At 38.3% G+C, this 19,081-nt stretch overlaps 2 protein-coding genes across 2 annotated transcripts; one reads left to right on the forward strand and one right to left on the reverse strand.

Moving 5' to 3' along the window:
- Nucleotides 1-65: 65 nt before the first annotated feature.
- RPA3 (replication protein A3, 14kDa) lies at nucleotides 66-3,239 on the forward strand (the record flags this gene model as incomplete). The annotated part of the gene is made up of 3 exons (XM_010020707.1): nucleotides 66-140; nucleotides 2,193-2,301; nucleotides 3,157-3,239. Coding segments are annotated over 3 exons (267 nt in total), but the record flags the coding sequence as incomplete, so codon positions are not given.
- Nucleotides 3,240-7,727: 4,488 nt separating this feature from the next.
- MIOS (missing oocyte, meiosis regulator, homolog (Drosophila)) lies at nucleotides 7,728-18,705 on the reverse strand. Its single transcript, XM_010020706.1, has 10 exons — nucleotides 17,343-18,705; nucleotides 17,034-17,132; nucleotides 15,870-16,127; nucleotides 14,439-14,608; nucleotides 12,724-12,789; nucleotides 11,937-12,095; nucleotides 11,080-11,232; nucleotides 9,530-9,734; nucleotides 8,329-8,458; nucleotides 7,728-8,083 (listed from the first exon to the last, which is right to left on the reverse strand). The coding sequence occupies exons 1-10, from the start codon at nucleotides 18,637-18,639 to the stop codon at nucleotides 7,987-7,989; spliced, it is 2,634 nt and encodes an 877-aa protein (XP_010019008.1). The 5' UTR covers nucleotides 18,640-18,705; the 3' UTR covers nucleotides 7,728-7,986.
- Nucleotides 18,706-19,081: the final 376 nt, after the last annotated feature.

Raw genomic sequence — 19,081 nt, forward strand, 5'->3', positions numbered from 1 at the left:
GGCTGAAGCGCTAACGCTGGCAGCCCGACGGCCTTTTGAGAGCGCCCGCCTCGTGTCTCTTGTAGATTCACCCAACCGGGAAGCTCTTCGTACTGTCTGATGGGAAAGGAAAACACACGACGGTGGAGCTGAGCGACCCTGTAAGTTAAGGAATGCTTTGGAAATACTTGATGTTGCCTCTTGTGGATACGGGAGGTTCTGTCCCTTCTGAAACCTGTGCATGCCTTAACGTGTATTGAGTTTTAGTCAGGAAAAAGAAATAATCCCTGGTTTCTCCCTTTTCCACCTGTTTCATTGCCTCTGTTTCTTACATCTTCCAGCTTCCATGCAGTCTTCATGTCAGGAACCGCCTTGGTCTTCACCGATTTTTGGCTGATGTTAAGAGCGAGAGCTCATTCCTTGTCAGACACATCCCTGTCTGCTAATTTGTCTTACTCTATTCATTGTTTACAGTGTCATATATGCCACTATATGTATTAGCCTTATTTTAATTTTGCTTTTTCCTCCCTTTTTCTTATTGCCTTTATATGCCTAACAGTATTTTGTGAAGACAATCAAAAAAAACCCCAAGAATATGGTATTCTCATGAGTACTTTGAGTTCACGTTTCTATATGCTTTTATAACATTTGCCACAGCATTCTGGTAAACTTTGTAGTTAGCTTGAAGCATTCTTAGTGTAGTGGGTATGCTAGCAAGTACTGCAGAAAAATACTGCTTCCTTTGTTACCACATACCACTCACTAGCGAATAACACCCTGTATTCTATTCTGTCTTTAAGTATTTTTTTGTCCCTGTAGCAAACGTTGTAATTAAAGGATTCTTTTCATTGTGATGGCAAATGCTTTAACTGAGCATGTGTGTGGTTGTTACGTAGTTTTCTCTGAATGAGTTGTTAAAGGCTGAGAAATCTTGCCATTCCCATGTGAAATAATTGCATATGGTACACTCCAACTTTCAAGATGGGAGGCTTTCCTTATTGATTAAAAATGCACTTTGATCTGGCAAAGTTTTGTCTTACAAATGTGAAGCTTGCTGACTTTATCTTCAAAGAAATTGTCTTTCCTAGAAGTTCTGCCTGTCTCTTAACTCTTTCTTGAGTTTGTGAAAAGGTTTCCTGCCTTGGGTTGTTGAAACTTCAGATGTCAGCATCTGACCAACAGTTCCACAACAGTTCATAACAGAGCAAATGGTTGAATTTCATAGATGCATAGCTGCAGCATTGGGCACTTCATAGTGTGCTCCGCTGCTGTGGGAGAAACTGCTGTGTGCAGAAAAACACACCAGGTTCATCTCTCTGGTGTGTCTAATATCAGTGAAGGGACTTCTAGGTTTGCTAACCAAAATGCTTTCTAACTTTTTTTCCCTTTAATTGATGCCTTTGTTTGTATGTATGTGTATTTCCTCCTTTCAACAGAGAAATCCAAAATTATGGGGAGGAGAGATAAGCTATTGCTGGGTACCAGGAGATTTGCTAGAAAGCTAAAAGTAAGAGTTAGATATTGGAAGAACATTACTGAAATAGTACCACATTCTTAAAATTGGTATCTTAAAAAAGAAAGAAAATATCTTCAAGCTATATGGTTTTGGAACAAGGTTAAAGTTTTAGCTGTTTTGGGTTTGGTTTTTTTTTTTCCTTTATTTTCCTTGTTCAACCAAAAGCTTGTATTGTTGATGTCTTTGTATTCTGAACACTCACTGACCGATTACTTCAGACATAATTTCCCATTATACCTCCTGAATCTGGAATACTGGAACTGCTCTCTGGAGTGTATGATGCCTCCTTAGGTCTTACGGAGTTCTATAATTTTCTCAGGATTAAGTTCAGGGCATTAAAATCTGTGTTCTTCTGCTATCTTCTTCAGTCTCTGTTCAGTGATCAAATGATACAATTTTATATGCTTATAAACTGTTATTTTCTCTCTGATGCTTTGTATATTTTTTTTGTGTGTCAGTACTGAATTGGCTGTTGCAAACGCTAAATCTGTAAGTGGTTCAAGGCTTTTGTGTTGTTTTGGGTTTTTTTTTTTTTGGGAGAGGGACGTGGCTGTTCAGTAGTACTGTATTGTTTGATAGGGAACAGAATCTGTCATGAATAGTCAGTCAGTTGTGGAGAGTTCCTAGCTTAAGTGCTGGGCAGTAAAGGCAGCAGCTAATTTAGTAATACTAATTTTATATTTGGTGTGTTTTCTAGCTAGATGAGGAGATCTCAGGAGTTATTGAAGTCGTTGGAAGAGTAACAAATCAAGCAACCATCATGTGCATGTCGTATGTCCAGTTCAGAGAAGATAAAAGTCCATTTGGTAAGTTAAGAATATACATTATGACATTCATTTTGAGTTCATATTGAGTTCTTCAGTAAGTAATTAAGACAGGCTGAGAGAGTTCGGCGTGTTCAGCCTGGAGAAGAGAATGCTCAGGGAGACCTGATAGCAGCCTTCCAGTACCTTAAAGGGAGCCTACAAGAAAGCTGAAGAAGGACTTTTTACAAGGGCATGTAGTGACAGGACAAGGGGGAATGGATTTAAACTGAAAGAGGGCAGATTTAGATAAGACATTAGGAAGAAATTCTTCCCTGTGAGGGAAGCAGCGTTCAAGGCCAGGCTGGATGGGGCTTTGAGCAACCTGGTCTAGTGGAAGGTGTCCCTGCCCATGGCAGGGGGTTGGAACTAGATGAGCTTTAAGGTCCCTTCCAACTCAAACCGTTCCATGATTCTATAATAAGTAAAAAGGGAGACCTTGATTTTCTTTGCTTATGGACAAGATCTTTCTTCAATCTACCACATATGCAGTAAAATGTAGAAAAGTTGAGTGTCATAGGAAAAAATCCTGTACAAAATACACCATTTTACTGTCAAACTGTAGGGACTGACTTGAAGTTGGAGCCAGCCTAGATCATTCTGATCATTTTCCCACTCCTGACCACATGGTTCTTGCCTTGCACTGGGCCTTGTGTGATTGTACAGCTTGCAGGCCTAAAAATAACCTTCCAGAAAGCAACCAATGGGAGGGTTGCTGCCTTGGAGAAAAGTGGGGGGATGAGGGGCTCTGGGAACACTCAGCTATACTGTTTTGAAATAAGCAGGGCTTTAATGCTGTCATTTGCTTGTGGGGAATTTAACTTGTGCATGACAGCCATTTTCTTTGCCCTCTTTCAGATCTGGAACTATATGATGAAGCACTAAAAATTATTCATGAATTCCCTGAATACTTCCCATTTGGCACTGGGAGGAACACTTGATTTTCTTTGCATACATTGACAGCATGGTAACAGTTGCATTTATTTCCGTCTGATTCACTGAAAAGATGCTGTTACATGTGTCATGTATTGCCACTGAAGAATGATTTCTTTGCAAATGTATTTATTCAGCAAGGAGAACTTCTGTGGCTGTCTCACTGTCTGTATATATTTAACCCTTTTGCATCCATGAGGGGTGTTCTCTTGCAGGATTGGTCTTGCTAGAAACTGAACTTTTGTAAGCATCTTTTTGTTGTTGGTAGAGGTTCCTTTTTTACAGGAAGCTTGTACTGAGGGCACGTGGTGGGGTTTGAATGTAAAGATTTTTTTTAATCTCATTTGCTTTGATAGAAATCTATTTTGCATCTTGAAAATGATCTCCAATAAAAAAGTGGGTTCTCCCAGTGATATGTTGGTGACTCCTGTTCTATTTTAGCTGACACGGGTAATTTTAAAAAGTGGAGTACAAGGTACTTACTCTTGCTCTGATGTTAAATACTTGGAAGATGTCTAGGCTTGGGGATTGCAAGTGCAGTTGACTTCCCATCACGACCTTTGTTCTTGGTGGGAGTCCAAGTGATGACTTTAACCACATAAACTTCTACACAGGTCCCAATTTTGTTACTATCCAGGCTACTTACAGCACATAGCAGAATTCTTACGGCTTTCAAGGTAACACAAAGAAAAATCTAACTTTGGAAATACTCTCTGTGAATTACTAAAGTATTTTAATGTAGTTTAACTAAACCTTTCATACAAACAGGTTTCAGGTTTTAGTAGCTAGTTAGTGCCTTATGCAGATGCCTGGCTTTGTGCTTATTTATAGACATCTGTGTTTTCAGTCAAGGAACTTATGTTTCAAAGATTACTTATTAAAGTTACTACAAACTGGGGGGATGATCAAGATAACAGATGACCTATTTTTTAACCCCTCTCTACTCAGAAGACAGACAATGACAAAATTACTGCCACTGGGAAGGAAACCTGAGTCAGTCTTGTACAGCAAACAAGAACATGAGGTTAGCGTGGCATGAAGCCATGCTCCGTCCTGTAACACTACTACCACTATATTTTAGTGCTCAGTAGAAAAAAATGTCATTCTTAATAACTGCGTGCGTATTTTCCTAGCATTTGTCTTTTGTATGATTATACTTTAGAAAACTGGTATTTGTGCTTGTACATACATTACGTAAGATGTTACATGCAGTTAGTAAGCCAAGACCATCCAGGCCTGATAAAGCAGTCTACCACTAGATGGCTATAGCACTTTACCCCCACACCGAGACCATCCTTGGATGTGCGGGCCTGCGTGTAAATGTTTTAATACATCCGAGTGGGAAATGCTTCAGTTTCTCTTTGTTGGTCAAGACTCTTGCTTACACAGTCCTGCAGCAATGATATGTGGCTAGGCAAGCAGTGTACAACTCCCAGTTTCCACTACATGCTCTTCATTCATCTGCTTCTCTACAGCCTATCAAGGGTTGTGAATAAATAGCTTACCTTGGCTATATGGCTGTACCAGTAAGACAGCAATGCAGGAACTGTGAAATATTCTTGATGGTAAAGTAATGCTCAGGTCACATAAGCATTTATCAGGGTTGCAGTGTGGGAAATCGCCAGTCATTCCAGGTACTCAAAGAAAAGCAATAGCCATAGAGCCTGCTGTCTGATAGGATGGCACTAACAAGGTGAAGGTGTGAGAAACTGCCAGACCTGGTAGATAATAAAATGGGAAATAATGGCTTCATGTGTCACTGACCAGAGCAATTCTGTCATACACACCAAAGAAAGAGATGTGTCACCAAAAGCATGGTAGCAGAAGGGCCAGTAACAGAAGGTGTGAATGGGAGCCAGCAGTTGCTCTGGGAAGATGTGGGTGTGGTAAAGAATGGGCATCTGGGAGAGGAGAGTATATGAAAGATGTAACAGAGCTGACTGGGAGAAGTTCCTGTCAGTTAGAGCAGAGCAGTGAGCCTGCAGCTCCCACACTTGTGACTGACTTTGGGGACCTAGCTTTTTTTTCCTGCCCTTGCCACGGGGCTGTTTGGAGCAGCCTTCCTAACCTTGGCATGGGGGATGCTGCCACATTCCTTTTTCCTGTAACATCTGGCATAGGTGGCCATAAGTGCAATTAGAAAACACAGATGTGGTATAGAAGGGGTGTCTGCCAGAGGACAAAAATTCCCTTCTTGTGGGGGTCCCCAGGGGAGGGCACCAGAATGCAGCAGTGCAGTGAAGCACCACACAGGAAGCTCTAGGACCGCACACAGGTCAGGAGAAACCTCATCTGGAGTGTCACTGCATACGTGCCCAGGACTGCTCCACTGCCCTTGCTCAGGCACGGACACATGTACAACTCATGTTGTGCTCACATGCAAGCATCCTTTGCATACAATGAGGAAGTGCTTATGCTTAATCAGGGAAGGGAAGCAAGGCTGGAGCATATAATGAAATTAAAATAAAGAAATGTAACCAGCATGAACCATAGTGTCAAACCATGTTAGCATGCAAGGCCACTTTCACCTAGTTAACTCTGAGATTTAAGCAAGTATCAGAAAACAGTAAAAATGTAAAAGTAACTAATGAGATGGCTGTAGCTATTGTTTTTGTTAGAAGACAACAGATCACCCCCAAAATCACAGCTTTATTAATGTAAAAGCAAAACCAGAAAAAAACCCTAATAATTAAAAACATACACCATTTACTTTGTAAATAGTGGAATTACTTGTCTGAGACCCAATTACAACAGCCAAACCTGACAGTTATGCTGTGCTAGAATACGGACACATTGATAATCCAAAACATTTCAAAGACATGCCAAGTATCAAAGTAAGCACCTAGTTTAATGAAATTATAGAATTTGAAACAAACAGGTATAGTCAACTTGGAAACATTACAAATGAGTTTTCTTTACAGAAGAAAATGAGACAATGTTAATAGTTGTATTCACCTGGACATGGAAATATCAGGAAAAGTTACTAAATGTTGTTCCTACAGAGGAATAAAAACATATCCTTGACACTTGCAAACACTCATTTACATAAAGCAAACGTTTTATTGCCTGTATTTATACAAATAGGGTATCATACAGTAAACCCCGGGTTACATTTATAAATGGAGAACATTTTGAAGAGCTCTTCAACAGCAACATGAAGTGTGCAAAAATAATGGAAAGAGAAATAAATATTCTAACAAGAAAAAAAGTAACTGCTCTCCCATGCCTACAAATACCAAGTACCTCTTAGATTTTAACTTAAAGATCTTTGTCACTTAGGCAACAATTTTAGATCAGAATAAATGTAGCAGATGTACTGCAACATTAGCACTAAACCAGAAAATGCAACCCAAAGCCCTGAATGGAATCATGTATATCTACAGAAAATGCTTCCACGTTCTATCTTGTTGCAACTACACTAGAGCACTTCAAACTAGTGGTATATTACAATATATTCTCTTTTAAAACACCCATTTTCACAGTCCTGGCAATACAGTACCAGATTATTGCTAGCATTCCATTTAATATTTCATAGCACACAAGTGTTAAGTAACTCATATACTGTTTCTACCAGTAAATAAACACACACCAAGTAAACTGATGTTATTATCACATACCTTAAAACAGGTTTTTTTCCCTAATTTGTGTGAATTTTGTTGCCTGTAAAATCAAGGACAACAATACCGATCGGCTCCTAGCACAGTATTAGCAAAATAGCATTGCCTCTCAAGTTAATAAATAACCCTAATTCCAGCTGGTAACATCTAGAACTACTTCAGTTCAATGACCCAAAATTGTGCAGCCTTTAGGGAGCAGACTGGTGTCCGCTAGTGACCAGAGGCAGGATTTATATAGGTGCATTTCACACTTCCCAGGATTTCAGAAGTACTGGGAAATGCTGACTATTCAAAAGTCTTCAAATATGTTTGTAGGCAAATTTCAGCATGTAGTTTGAAACTTAAATATTTACAAGTCTCCAGTCCTTGAGATTTCAGATCTTCACAGTACTGCATTAAAAATGAATCAAATGAAACCTCCCATAGTTTACCTGCACTTGCACTGAAACAGACACATCACTTTTCAATGAACTCTTCCCTAGGACAGACATCACTAGGAGACAAACCCCAATTCTTTAGCATTAAAATTCACATCAGCTAGGTATGTAGGTAAATTAAATAAAACCTTGAACTGCAAACATGCTGCTTTACTATTAACAAAACGTGGGAGCAGAAAGAAATAGATTTCTCTTTAAAATAAGTCTTTAGAATACAATTAACAGTGGCACTTTGAAAGAACTTTCAGGGAAACTATCATTTGCATATAATAAAGTGTGATCAAACAATGAAGAGTCACTTTGCATCTTCTGAAGAACACTTCTGAGGTGTTTATTTTGAAGGCCCACTTTCACAGCATATAAACACTGTTTTGTTTGGAAAACAAATACAAGGGCCGATCAGCACTACCCTGAAAATCTTTTTATTAAAAGTTCTCTCGATTTCAGGAAATCCAAAGAGTCCACGATTCCAGGAGTGCTTTTGAACTGAACTGCTTCAATCCTCTGAACAAGGACCACATACTACACCCAGAGGCTCATTTCAGGAATACCTGTCTCTACCAAGGACAGTCATACACACAGCATTTTACTAACCCAATAGCAATTTATTTTTTCACAGTTAGTAAGTGACCTTTGTCATAAAATATATGCTTGGGCTATGATGGAGATCCACAAGAAAGCCTCACATTTTCAAGCAATATTTATGCCTGCACAGTCTCTGCTGGAATGAGATTCCCTGTTGTATCCAGCTGCATACACTTACAAGAGCAGGCAGAAACTGGGCACTCGGTATGGTCCCTAGATAGCAATAGTAGAAAAAAGAAAAAACAGGTAAAATAAAACTAACAATAATTTTGTAATCTATGCAATTAAGTATGTGCAGGGACACACACTTAATTGCAGCTCAGAAAAACTCAGCATCATAGTGAAGTTTTGCATATGTTCTAAACCAACAAAACATGATAATGATAGACGCAGCAAAGGAGGTTTGTCTTGCTCAGTGCAGCATACACATGTGAAGGAAGATTTTAACGTCAGCTTACCTGAACCAGCTAAGCATGTGCCCAGCATGTCCACCATGCCTACAGTTGTGACACCAAGTAAACCAGTTGTTGAACTGGGCTAATTTCTTGTCTTTGCTGAGATCCACTTTTTCATCTGACTTGGATCCTCCTGTGCAGAAGCAAACCCACCCCCCCCAAACATGCTTGTGAATCATTATGCTTCATTTACGTTTCAGTCCCTGTAACACTATTAGAATAAATCTGAAATTAGCAACATTATGTGAAGAAGCGACCTGAAAAGAGCTAGAGAATTCAGTAAAAGTCAGTAAAGTTAAGACCTGTTGGAATGCCAAAAAAAGAATTACATTGCCGAGCTGTTGTTTCACATCTTACAGGCATGCTAAACTTGCCTATTGAACAAATTTTACAGACAGAATCTCTTTCAACAGTGATTTATGTTCCAGTGATTATGTTCCACTGGATTATGGGCCTGTTTCACTGCACATGAAACGTTTACTTTAGATAAATCAACAAAATCCAAGTTACGAATTGGACCAATGACAATATAGAAGTCATAACAGATCAGTGAAGGAACAAGAAGGAATACATAAATAAATGACAACTGCACAGAATCTCATGGCTCTGTAACAAATATGAACAAAATCAGTTCCATTTACACCTTGTATAATGTTGAGGCCAAGACATTTGGAACCAAAAGATTCTTTCTAGACATAATATTTCTTAGCTGTGACAGCATGATCCATACGTTCTTTCATAGTGACAGAAAGTATACCACATTAAATTTATCCTCTCTTCCAGCTAAAAGTCAATTCATTTACATTCCGTAATTTCTGTAGTATCCCTACATCTCAAGAAAACATACTTCCCATTTCTTACAGTTCCGAAGCTCACAATACCACCACAATATGACCACCACAATACCTGCATCTTTTCTTCTGTCTAACCGTGGAATTTCACTGACAGTCTCACTGGGAAAACTGTCAGAACCCAGTAACTGTGCATACTGTCTGACACCAAAGAACTGAGACATAGGTTTCATCACAAAATCAGACAGGATGTAAACAAGTTTTCAATTATGGTCTTCCTCCCTCAAATGAATATTTACAGAATGAATACAGATAGAAAGAAAAAAGTGCAACAGAAGATCTTCCAATGGGAACTGCCAATTAGGCCTCTAACAAGTACTCCAGCTTATTAACTAAAATCCACTGACTCATACCTGGACAGCTGGAAACTGGTGTTCCCATATTTATCAAGCAAAGTGCACAGCGAGGAAGGGGTTTACGGCAACCAGGACAGCTTGTAACTTTTGACTTTGTTGGTGAACCACTAACTCCGTATTGGCTGAAACCCCGTCCCTGATGAGGAATAGCTGAACAGCTGTAAGAGATTGATTTTCCACAGAAATTGCAACTCACGAACACCTAAAGAGAACAAAAACCCATTAATTTTTTTGTTTGGTTCCACTTTTGCTATACCTATGAGTGAATTCGTTCAAGCTAGCCAACACTTATTTACCAGATATTCTAGAGAGTGGCCTGGAAAGCCAAGGCGACTTGTGAAGGAGTCCCTAACATCTTGGCCTATAGATGTGCCACACAGTTCTGAGAAGTAGGCCTTAATGATGTTCACTTACCCAAAAGCACACGAAAACATGCAGAATTATGACAACCTGGAAAGGTACTAGTTAAGATAATAAAAAGCTGTTATCTACAGTAATGAAAGAAACTAAGTTTACTCTAATTACTGCTTAATTAAATCTGGTCTCTCCCCCATAATAGTCAGGTGACCCACTCTATGACCAGTCTCCAACATGAGGAATTTCCTAATAATCTTTCTCTGCATACCTTATGCCACAAGTTGTGACTTAATACCAAGCAGCATGTTTTAAACTCTTTAGGGTCTACTTATGTTGATCACATAAGGAAGGAGCAGTAAACTCTATTCCCTCCTGGTTGGAGCAGCAGGTATTCAGCTCTCCTTAAACAGCTGCGATGGACACATGAATTCAAAAATAGCCTTCCTGAGAAACCCTTGCGCCCTCAGACATGACAGAGCAGAAGGTGCTGTGGTAAGAGCATGTTGGCTAAAAATGCCGCCGGACGTTAAGTAGATAGCATTTGGACAGGGCGTTAGTTTTCAGTTTAGCTCATGTTCAGAACTGATAACGAAAGTTGCTGCTGTTCACTTTTGGTTTAGGGTTCAAGAGCTTCAAAATAGCTTTGAGGTTCACTTCAATTAAAACAGAGCCAATTTACACTAGTTCTTGATTCAATTCCCTGGTTTCAACACCATCCTCACCCTGTTGCTGAATTCAGCTGGGTGAATCATCTCTGACTTTGTTTTTAAACATGGGAGGGAAAAAAAAAACAGAGCTTTCTCAGAAAAAAAAGTCTTAAAAAGTTTCAGTTTCCGAAAGACAATTTGTTACTTGGAAGAAAAAGGTCTAAAGGAAAGAAAAAGGGAGGAACTGATTTCCTAGACTAGATATGAATAAACATAGATTTTTTTACTGTATTTCTGCACTCTCTGTCAAAATAGTTATCAAGTCTTTAAAAAAAAATAAAAAAATTGGGGGGGGGAACCCCAACCAAACAGAAAACCCCAAGCCACAGCTCAGCTACTTGTTTAGGGCAGCCTTAGTTGAAATCTTTCTTTTGCACATGAATCCTCATGAAAGCCAACATGCAGCCAGCAACTTTTTCTACAGAAGTACCAGGCTGCCTTCCTTTCTAGACTGGTCATACTTCACACAAGAATTATATTTACCTGGGCTAAAGGTTTTGAACTGGGATCCAGCTTACTCCTATGGATATCAAATTCTGCACGTTTATGCCAAAATCTCCAAGCATCTAAAAGATTCCTGTAGTTCTCAATCCAGTACTGAACCCTCTCATCCTTAAGTACTTCTGACGGAGAACCCTAAAGCAGGCAGAGAAAAACGTCAGACACACTGAAGATACAAAATACATATTATTCACTTTTGAAAAAGGCTTTACAAAGTGATTTACAAAGCTTTACTACAAGATACATGAAATAATACAGTGTAATTTGTCTAGAAAAAGATTAATTCTCTGTTAAACTGTAACACAAGTTTAATATTTTTTTCTCCAGTCTGCCTCTGGTTGAAAGTACTTGTGCTGCCAGGCCCTCCTAAACACTTGTGTCTGCCAAATGAAGCATTACAAAATTCTGTCACATATATGCAGTTAAACAGTGTTGGCATTAGCTGCAACTGTAAGGACCAAGACAAGTCCATCATTAAAAAAACCAAACCCAATGCCTACAGACAAACAAAAAGATTCACCTCAGTTCTCTGTCAAAATCCTGGAAGCAAAAAAAAAACTTAACAAACCTCTCTGGAAATACACCAGCAATAAGCATGGGAATGGGTATCCCCAGTTCAGCTAGTGAAAACGGCTACGTTTTCTTTTGCCTCTTTCCCTTACTATCTCCTCAGGCTATCTCAACCAGACAGAGTGAAGGTACATATTCATAGTTAACACCGATTGTTTCAAATGATTTCACAAAAAAAACTTGATATATATTGTCCCAAGATGCAGTACTATACTGCTAAAGAAACTATGTTTAATTCTCCTCTATGAAGATCTGAGTGAAACACTAACCTGTAGCATGCAATAGCTTGCTGTCTGGACATCTCCAGTTCTGTCAACATAACTTTCCATCAAGTCAACTCCATCTTTTGTCAGCCCTGTTAACAGTATTCCCTCCAAATTCCCAGCATCCTTCATTTCATTCGTCAGCTTTTCAATAAACCTGTTCAGCTATAAAACAGAAAACTTACTTAACTTTTGCCATCTATTCAGCCTTCCCTAACTCCTTTCGTAACTTTTGTCATATGTTGGCATTTTCATGATTTGAATAGATTTCTTTAAGAGTGTCAGCTGCCAACAGACCATGTTGCTTGCTGGATGTTACACAGAAAAAGTTATATGGCTTTATCCACTATATTGCAATAATTCAAGTATTTATCAACAAATTAAACCTCCTGATAGGAAGAGCAAAGAGGGAGGTTACGTATTTAAATACTTCAGTGAATTTAAAAGAAAACATTCCAAAATGAAGCCAAGCCTTAATTAGAATGTAAACATCTGGAAATAAATACTGAGTAAGTACAAATACTCTCAAGAAAAACAGACATAAAGGTAATGCAACAGCATTTAACAAACTAGCATGTCATTAATACTAATAAAAAACCCAAACAAGCAAGAAAAACAACAACAAAAATCAAGCTGAAGGTACAAACTGAAGACCAGATTATAACCTATTGCAATGAGACAAATCATGCATGACTCATTGCTTCCACTGTTCACCCCTCCACCACAGAGTTTCTTCTGCTTCTAAATAAAGCCAAGCCTAACAGTTTGCTTAAATGTGCAACCACAAACCTACCTGAGCATCACTGAGGAACTTGCAAGCAAATGCCACTCTGTCTCGTACAGCTACATTATTCTCATACTTTGGAGAGAAACACAGAAATACTACATCACACGCAAGTTTCCACCTTGTCAATACATTGTTTGTAAAAGTCAGAACATTTGCTAATACTATGAAATTCATTATGGACAAAGAAAAGCACACATCTGAAGAAAGCAAACACTAAGAATGACATTAATCATTGATACTCGGATACAGGTATCAGTGCAAGACTAGCGACAGGAATAATCTGCTCAAATGGCAGGAAAACCTGGTACAACACATCCTATGACATTAATGAAACTCTAAAAAAAGAAAATTTGCAGGTCATGTAGAGCTCGACTTCGAGCTTCTAGCACATATAGCTAGCACATATACCAAGTCACAGGGGGAAGGAAAACAAAGAAACCTTCATTTACCATATTTACAAAATAACTAGCCTAACCACGAATTCCTTTTGAAAAATCACAACTAAAAGTTATTAAACAAACAAACAAAAACCAAACAAAAACCCACCAAACCCAAACAACTAAAAACTAATTCCAAACACCCAGAACATGGATTTCTCACAAGAATACTGGCACTCAAGGTGCAGAAATGCAATAATATTTACTTTCTGCTTTTTAATCCTTTTACTAGAAGTGACACTGAAGGGGAAAAAAAGAAATCCTTGACTACATAAAATTCTGGTACTTCACTGTGCCTGTATTTTCCCTCCTGATGTTCTCAGAAAAGAAACTGATTGACACTGCCAAAACAAGGAGATGTGCTTGCCAAAATCTTTTTTATGCAAACTTCAACAGGTCTCACTGATGTAAAAAAAAAAAAAACACCAACCAAAAAAACAATACACCACCAAAAACCAAACAAACAGAGAAACAACTCAGCTTGTAATCTGTCACTTTGCAAGTCATCAATTAAAAAACCTGTAAAATTATTACCTAAAATCCAGAGAACCAGAACATTCTCTCTTGAAGAGGAAAAAAACCTCAAGTTTCTATCCTTTGCATTTCTTAACCTTTTTTTTTTTTTTAATACCCTAAAAGCATGTCATATGACAACTTTGATTTCAGCAGGTTTAGGCCAATTACCCTGCTGCATTACAGGAGTCCTTCCTTGAGCTAAATAATTCCTATGGAATCCGGTATTTCTGTTGTTCTTTAACCAAGGATCAAGTATGTTACTCCTCCAAGGGCTCAAAGTATCTCTTAATTAAAGATTTGTTCTTCACATGGCAATTTTATACCAAGTTCAGAAGATGTGAAACTATTCTGTTTACTGTTTCAACACAGTGAAATTATTTTAAGAAGCAAACAAGGAAAAATACAATCTGAGGCATATACAGCTTAATCAAAGTTCTGCAAAATCCCCTGTACTTACTCAGTTTTGTGCATTTCCATTATTAACCTCCCTTCCCCTTTTCCCCCTGCTTAAATTATTTTGATAATCTATTTCTAGTAGTTCAATAAATCCATACTAAAAACTGCTTATGCATGTTTTGTTCACTAATATGGCTGTTTAGCAGGAAAAAAATGTTATCCAACAGTGTCAGGGGAAACTAATACACTCTAATTAATTAATTAATCGAGTATAAAGCACTTCCCCTACATATATGTGCACATACACACACACACATACGTACATAGGCACCTATTAGTCAAAGCGTTTTTAACAAACAGAAATTTACTCACCAAAACACCATCATAGCAACCAGACTCACTTGTCAGGAAAGCAAACATAGCACACAAGTAGGGATTGTTCAGTTGCAGTCTTAAAGTACTGCACATTTCTCTCCAAAGTGAGTTCTTCTCATCCGTGTAGCCTGATAGAGCCATTGCCACTACATTAAGGTTCAAATCACCTGATTTATTAAAAACAAATAGTGAAACAATATTCAAGTTAAGGACTTAAAAAAAAAAATACAATTAAAACTGTAATTGAAGGCATCAGTTTGAAATAGAACAATCTGTCAGGATGCCAGAATGTAGTAGAACTAAGACAAAATGTAATGGACAAACTAAAACAAAACATGTAGAACTAACGAAAATAAATGTGCATACACTATAATTTATTAGTGTCTGCTTTAAATGCCTTTCTTCAGGTAAGGTAACAGCTCTAAAAGACACAAGCCCACATGCATGACCTCCTGAGTTATATTTTAAGCAACAACACTCTGGTTCTGGCATTTTGAAATAGTTCTGAACTGCTAAATTTGTTAGTATCACTATCGTAAGATTGTCATTACCATAATTCATACTCACAAGCAGTGAAAAGACAGGATTGTATATGTAGCCATCACTTAACAGACATAGCTGAAGGATGACAATTGCATACAGCAGCTTCAAGTTAACAAGTTTCCTTAAAACATCAAGTCTATTTCATCTAGATATTAATCCTGCCATAAAGTTTAATTTCGTTTTTTTAATTAAAAGACAGTGTGTCTCTACTTTGACCTTTCCCCACAAAAAGCACACACTTCCCCCACCAAAAAGGGGTAATATCAAAAATAAAAGAACCTTAACAGTTCCCTTCATGTCTCGCCTATCCACCTCAGTGGCAAGACAGTCTTTTAAATTTAATGAGAACAAAGATGCAAACCGGAGTTGTAGGAGGAATCCTGGCAAGAAAACAGAACAAAAATACCTCCATCTCCTGGCTCCATTATCTTAACTTTTCCCTCATACATTGCAACTCTTACCAAATATTACTCAAAATCAAATGTTTTCTGCATAGCCTGAGTATTATATTTCAGTTTTTCCACAGCTGTTGTACGAGCAGAAAGTGGCATACAGCTTGACAGAAGCAAATATACATGACATCTAGCCAAGATGCAATTCCATTAAAATAAAAGAACCCCACTACTTCTGAGTATAACATTTTCTGTAGTATTTATCAGTAGGAAATTGAAACATACAATCTATTTTAACTAGACAGTAAGGCTTATGATAGTCTGAGCAATGAAATACCAGGATTTGTCAGATTCTCAGGCTCAAATATAACCACTTCAAGTACCTGTAAGATAACGGGCATATTTTCATACTATATAACTGTTTTCAGGAAAAAAAAAAAAATTACTAAGGTGCTACAATACCAAAATAAAAGATACTAAACAAAATACACACCTTTTCCTGAGGAAGCCCCTTTATTTAGAATTTGTATTGCTCGCCGTATGTCCAAGTTGAAAAGTGCTACAGCAGCAGCTCGCTCCCAGTCTCCTTCCTGTTCCAATGAATTTAGAAAAGGTTCCACATCTAAGTCTGTTCCCTTCTTTATCCACCCACAAAGCTGCAAAGCCAAGGACCTCTCCTCACTCAGATACTGAATAATATCTGCCTGTCTATCAGATCCACTCCTGCTGTGCCTGAGGTTCTCTGTTGTTCCTAGAAATGGGAAATAAGTTAAATTATGCTTAAATCACAGTTTAAATTGCAATGACAACACAACACTTTGATTTCCATCATAAAGCTTAGTATCATATTTTAGAACTTTATCACCAAAAACTCCATGGTAAGTAGCAACATTCACAAAATTATTCTGATCTGCCAAAAATCATGCATCTAAACCTGACACATATCCCCCAATAAGACTTTTTTTCCATCCTCTACCTCCTAAGATTTTGGAAGTTCCTGTTACAGTTGACAGGAGTTATCAGTATGTCCAATTTGAAAATACATAATACAGCCAAGCACCTGCTTTACCAGTTCTCTTCTTAGCAAGCATCAATGTGCTTAGAAGCTTTCCCACCTCTGAAGAGTTACTTTTTGCTCCAAGGAACATAATATTAAGAGACATAATGAATAAAGAAGGAAAGATTAAAATATTAGATTATCCTAATAAAAAATTCTCTGAGCATGAGAGGCATGGGATTTTATTTAAACACAGTTATACAAACGTACTAAGTACATTCACAGTGACTATAGTGAAGAACTACACCCCTGTGTGGAACTTCAAAAAATATAACAGTTAAGTGGGGAGCAAGAATTTTCAGCGCCACAGTCAAAATCCACATATTTGAAATAGTTCAGTTGAAGATTTACCTCCAAGGATACTTTGCTTTTATTGTTACTGACTGTCCAAGAACACTGAAAATTCCAGAAATTACTGTAACCTAGACTGTTAACTTAACATGTACTAAAACACAAACAGAAATACTTTGTTTCTGTATTTTTACATACAGATATGTATGTAAATATAGCCTCTTTCAACAATTTTTAAAGGCAAACCCATGAGTGCATCATTCTGTAAGCATACTACAACAGAACTTATCAAAGTTGGAACATTCTTACCCAAAGATGACTTCACAATTGATTTAATGCCAGCATAAACTAAGGGACCTTTGTTTCCTGAAAGTTTTTGATCCATATCTTCAGTATACTGCTTCATAAGTATTTTCATGTATAGGAAGCTTAATTCTTTCCCAAGTGTTTGAAAAACTTTTTTCTTTTTTAATTTAAAGTCACATCATATTAATGCATGCAAAGTATTTACAGGATGTTGCATTACAGTTAAAGATTTTCATACATTTCATATAACTGGTTTACATATAAACGTACATTACTTCTTCAGGACTTAAAATACAGTAAAATAAAGGATATAATGCAGAGTGTACCAAAGTGATTTCAGCTGAGGATCTTCATTTCCAGCTAGGAGGTGATTTCTCCAAACTTGTTCAGTATCAAGACCATACCTTGACAGAGCTCTGAGCCGCATTTTGGTTGCTATGTCTTTTTCCAAGGAACTAGCCTTTCCTTCTTCTGTACACTCATATAAATGTCGTCCACAAGCCCACATCAAGGAGGTCACTGGACTCCACGCAAGAGAAATTCTTTCAAAAACTGTGAAGTCAGACATAGTCCTGTTGGGAGTCACTACTACCATTCGATTTTGACTTGTGGGATGCCAGGCAAATGAAGCAATGTAGTTTTCACATGGTTGGACACTTCTTTCAATTATTGTTGGCTCAGTTTCATCTCCAATAGGGGTGGGAGTATGCTGCATGTCATACAGTCTAATGATATTACTATCCCTTGTTAAAGTAGCTAGCAGTCCCGTTCTTGTTGGACACCACGCAACTTTTGTTAAGGGTTTTGGCTGCTCTGTCAAGGTCAAAACAGGCTTTTCAAACTTTCTTAAATCCCATATGGCAACCTGACCTTCATAGAAGGAAGCTACACGATCGTGGAAATAGGGATCGACAGTCACTCCCTGGACAGCCTTGGTGTTTACAAATATTTTTTGGCTTGTGTTCCTCAGATCAAAAATAGCCAGATTTCGATGCATTCCAGCTAAAAGCAGCTTCTGATCCCGTGGAAGCCAACAAAGAGAGAGGCAAGCATCGTTCTGACCTAATTCATATAGTGGCTTTGTTACTACCAGTCCTGCTTCTGCATCTCCTGATGAAAGTCTTACTTTCTCTGTAGCAACTGCAGTCTCTGGGGCATATTTGCTACTGATGTCCCAGATCAGCACTGAGAAGTCAGCCCGATGTTTATCTAACCCGGCAGCAAGCCAATTACTATCCAGTGGGTTCCATGCGAGGGTGTTGCACTGCCGTGCATGTTTGGGAACAAACTCTTTGCCTATCAAATCTTTACATTTTGAGTTGTGATCCTGACCAAGGCTAGTAAGAACCACTCGACCATTGGCCTGTCCAACAGCAAGGAGGCATTCAGGATCATACTTTGGATACCAAGCCACACATTTCATATACGGTGTATCTGAATTTATAGACAACAGCGTAGCTGTTGTTTCTTCTGATAACCGCAAGGACCCCGCCTTGAGTTCTGAACTTACAGCAGAGTCAATGTGATAAAGGCTCAATTCCGAATCGCACACAACAAATCTGTCAACGTGGTGTGGGGCCCACAGAATATCAGGTTTGGAGCCACTCATGTTTAGGGTAGGCTTACACACAATTTAAACTCTTGTAAGAAGAATCAGGTGATATCCATACATATGGAAACTGTTGAGAAAATAAAATTTATGAATGTTATCAAAACCCACATTCCTTTGTAATCTGAGATCATCTTTACACAAACAAAAGTATGGTTCTGAATGACTTGTAGCCCAGGGGCTTACACGTACAAATTCCAGGCTAAAACCTGAAGCATTCTCTGCATTACATCACTTTCCCCACAGCTCACTCGTTTTGCTGGTGTATTCCTACAGAGACAGAGCCAACAGAGCCACCTACAAGCTTGCCATCAGGATTTACTGTGTTTACAAACTCAACACGCTTATTAATGAAGACAGGATTACCTAAGATGTGATGTGGCATAATATGTGGGTGTGCTGCTGGTAGAGACACTCCCTAAAACATGCAGAAGAAAATCTC

This window comes from Nestor notabilis, unplaced genomic scaffold, assembly GCF_000696875.1.
Source record: "Nestor notabilis isolate BGI_N333 unplaced genomic scaffold, ASM69687v1 scaffold29788, whole genome shotgun sequence".
NCBI classification, from domain to species: Eukaryota; Metazoa; Chordata; class Aves; order Psittaciformes; family Psittacidae; genus Nestor; species Nestor notabilis.